This window comes from Triticum aestivum, chromosome 5A (assembly GCF_018294505.1).
Source record: "Triticum aestivum cultivar Chinese Spring chromosome 5A, IWGSC CS RefSeq v2.1, whole genome shotgun sequence".
Classification (NCBI taxonomy): domain Eukaryota; kingdom Viridiplantae; phylum Streptophyta; class Magnoliopsida; order Poales; family Poaceae; genus Triticum; species Triticum aestivum.
The window spans coordinates 491774298-491777316 of record NC_057806.1 but is presented as its reverse complement, the minus strand read 5'-3'; the positions used below and the strand labels follow the sequence as shown (position 1 = coordinate 491777316).

Genomic DNA, 3019 nt, shown 5'->3' with positions numbered 1-3019 from the left:
CGCGAAAATGATGCACTTCTCGTTACCAAAGGAAAAACATCATGATTTCGCTTCCTGGCACGCTCGCTGCTCATGAGCATTCCAACTCCATGCCCAGGCCTCAAGGCAGAGAGGGAAAAGAGTGGCATTCATCGCAAAAAAAAAACAAATTTTCCTGTTGCACCACCCGAAACAACATCAGTATTCAGCAGTAACCAAGAGCGAAGAGCGGACACGATTCCGCACAGAACTAGAGAATCTGAGGATCAACCTGGCAACTTTCTCGGCCCTGAGAAGCGGCGCAGAAGCATGCATCCTGCAGCTATCTATCAGGGCAAACTAGGAAGTGTAACTTCATCGAAGGAGAGGAAGCTGATACGCCCATTATCAACTTAGCTTTGCCGATTTATAAAATGCGACGCATTACAATTTATCATGTTTCTTTGTTGGATGCCGAAAATATCCCTAACCAAAGTAAGTAACAAAAGAATTTTCCTAGAAAAAACTTAATCTGAAAAAACAACACTGCACAAAAGCCAATCCATCTGCTATGACGATAAATCCACCATCCCAGATCCATTCCCCTGCTAGTGTTCATACCAAATAAATTGCAGCACACGCCAAACCCTGAAATCGTCCAAATCGAGGAACTGACCAAAGGCATGGGGCATTACACTTGACCTGAGAGAGAGAAGCTCACCTGAGAGGACCCACCCTCCCTCGATTCAGGCCACTGCTGCTGGTTGTCACCTAACGTTGAAATAGGCGCACACCTGAAGCCTATATATATAGACTGCCAAAGGAAAGAGTACGTGCACTTGGTTTAGAAGACCTATTCTAGCGCCAAGATGGTTCATCAGGATCAGGGAAAGCTGGTGCAGATGGTGGCCGCGGACGTTGGACTTGTGGCGCCGCCGAGCAGGTACGTGCTAAGCGAGGAGAACCGGCCGACCACCGTCGCACAGCAAGCCAAGCTGGTCATCCCCATCGTGGACGCGAGCCGTGTGGCCATGCCCGATGATGTTGAGGAGGCGGCCAAGCTTCGGTCTGCGCTCCAGTCATGGGGCCTCTTTGTGGTGACCGGCCATGGCATGCCAAAGGAGTTCCTCGACGAGATCCTCGAGGCGACAAGGAAGTTCTTCCACCTGCCGCTGGAGGAGAAGCAGAAGTGCGGCAACGTGATCGACGGCGTCAAGTTCCAGAACGAAGGGTACGGCATCGACCGCATCGACTCCGACGAGCAGATCCTTGACTGGTGTGACCGGCTCTGGCTCCAGCTCCAGCCGGAGGACGAGAGGCGGCTCCCGTTCTGGCCACAGAATCTAAGGTACTCGACCTACACATTAATTGTTGCCCTCGGTGATTTAAAATCTTTTTTATTTGCATTTATATTGGAGATCATACATAATCTGCAGGGATCTCCTACACGAGTACACCTTAGAGAGTGGGAGAGTCACCATGGATGTGCTGAAGGCCATGGCAAAGCTTCTGAACCAGGAGGAGGGCTTCTTCATCAACATGGTGGGTGAGAGGTTCAAGTCATACTCGAGGTTCACCTACTACCCTCCCTGCCCACGCCCGGACCTCGTGAACGGGCTGAAGCCGCACACCGACAAATCTGTCATCACACTGCTCCTCATGGACAAGGACGTCGGCGGCTTCCAGGTGCTCAAGGACGGCCACTGGGTTGATGTCCCCATGCTCGGTAATGACCTGTTGGTCGTTGTCGGCGAGGGCATGGAGGTATGTATACGTGCATATAACTGCTGTAATTTGCAAAGATCATGAACAAGAGTAGTATCTCATTCCTATGCACACAGATCGTCAGCAATGCAATCTTCAAGGCGCCGTGGCACCGCGTGGTGACGAGCGCCGACAAGGAGAGGCTGTCACTGGCGATGTTCTACCAGCCAGAGCCCGAGAGGATCATAGGGCCGTCGGGGATGCTAGTCCACGAGAAGCGCCCGGCGATGTTCAAGAACAGCTTGGTTCAGACATTGGCCGATGGATACTGGGATGCATTTGCAGCGGGTGGTCGCACCGTCGACTTTCTCAATGTCAGGATCAATGCTGAGGCCGACGCCGAACTGGAAGGGTGCGCAGTGGTTGCAAACAACTAAATAATTTGTTGTAGAGAGTGTGTGCATGATGTTCCTATCTCACTGCCACAAGTGTAGTGTGAATATGAGTTGATCGGTGTACTTCACATATGATCACCTCCATGAAATAAAATAAAGAGTCAATTACACCATCGGTGCTTAAACTTGATGGAAATTGTCACTTTTAGTACTAAGACCTGTGGCATATATCAAATTGGTGGGCGTGCAAACATACTCAAGGTCGGGTACAAAATCGACTCTGACTAGGCCCCAAGCGAGGCCTTTTTTGTAACACTCTATATTTTGCGAGCGAACGTAGCCATCTACATATTTTTCTAAACAATTTTCATATATAACGTGTTAAATTTGGAGTTAGGGTTTGAAAGATATGATTATGAAAGGCATTTGAATTTGCAAAAAAGAAAAGGGAGTGGAACTCAAGTCTCCTGGATGGGGGAATAAAGCTTTGGCCAATGCGCTGACTGTGTTGTTGTGTTTCATTAGGGGCCGCACCGTATATAAACCAAAGGAAATGGCCCATGTAGTGAATCAAAACGTTTTTCCATTCATAGATGGCATAGTGGGTAATTTCTGTCAACTTTGGGGGTAATTTTAATGATGGACGGGCAGAAGCAATAGTCCCTTTATTATTACTAGTAAAAGGGCTCGTGCGTTGCAATGGAAGATAAAATTGGCGTGATTGTAGTGAGGATTGTATGGGAGACCACTATTCCTGTTTTCAAATCAATAGTCCAAGGCCCTCCTTTATCATGCAGGAGGGGCACGTCCTCATTTAATTCTGCATACTTATGCGATTAATGCCCGATGATGCACCTCCTCATTCTCATTCTCTGCTCGTTATTTTCAAGGCGGCTTGTTAATATTTCAAACAATTTATGAATGTATATAGATTGATGGTATTTAAGAAATCCTTTTAGTAT

The 3019-nt window shown here is 48.1% G+C and overlaps 1 protein-coding gene across 1 annotated transcript; it reads left to right on the top strand.

Moving 5' to 3' along the window:
• The first annotated feature begins 816 nt into the window (after positions 1-816).
• On the top strand, positions 817-2242 carry LOC123107324 (protein SRG1-like). The gene is made up of 3 exons (XM_044529309.1): positions 817-1306; positions 1395-1722; positions 1800-2242. The coding sequence occupies exons 1-3, from the start codon at positions 828-830 to the stop codon at positions 2097-2099; spliced, it is 1107 nt and encodes a 368-aa protein (XP_044385244.1). The 5' UTR covers positions 817-827; the 3' UTR covers positions 2100-2242.
• Positions 2243-3019: the final 777 nt, after the last annotated feature.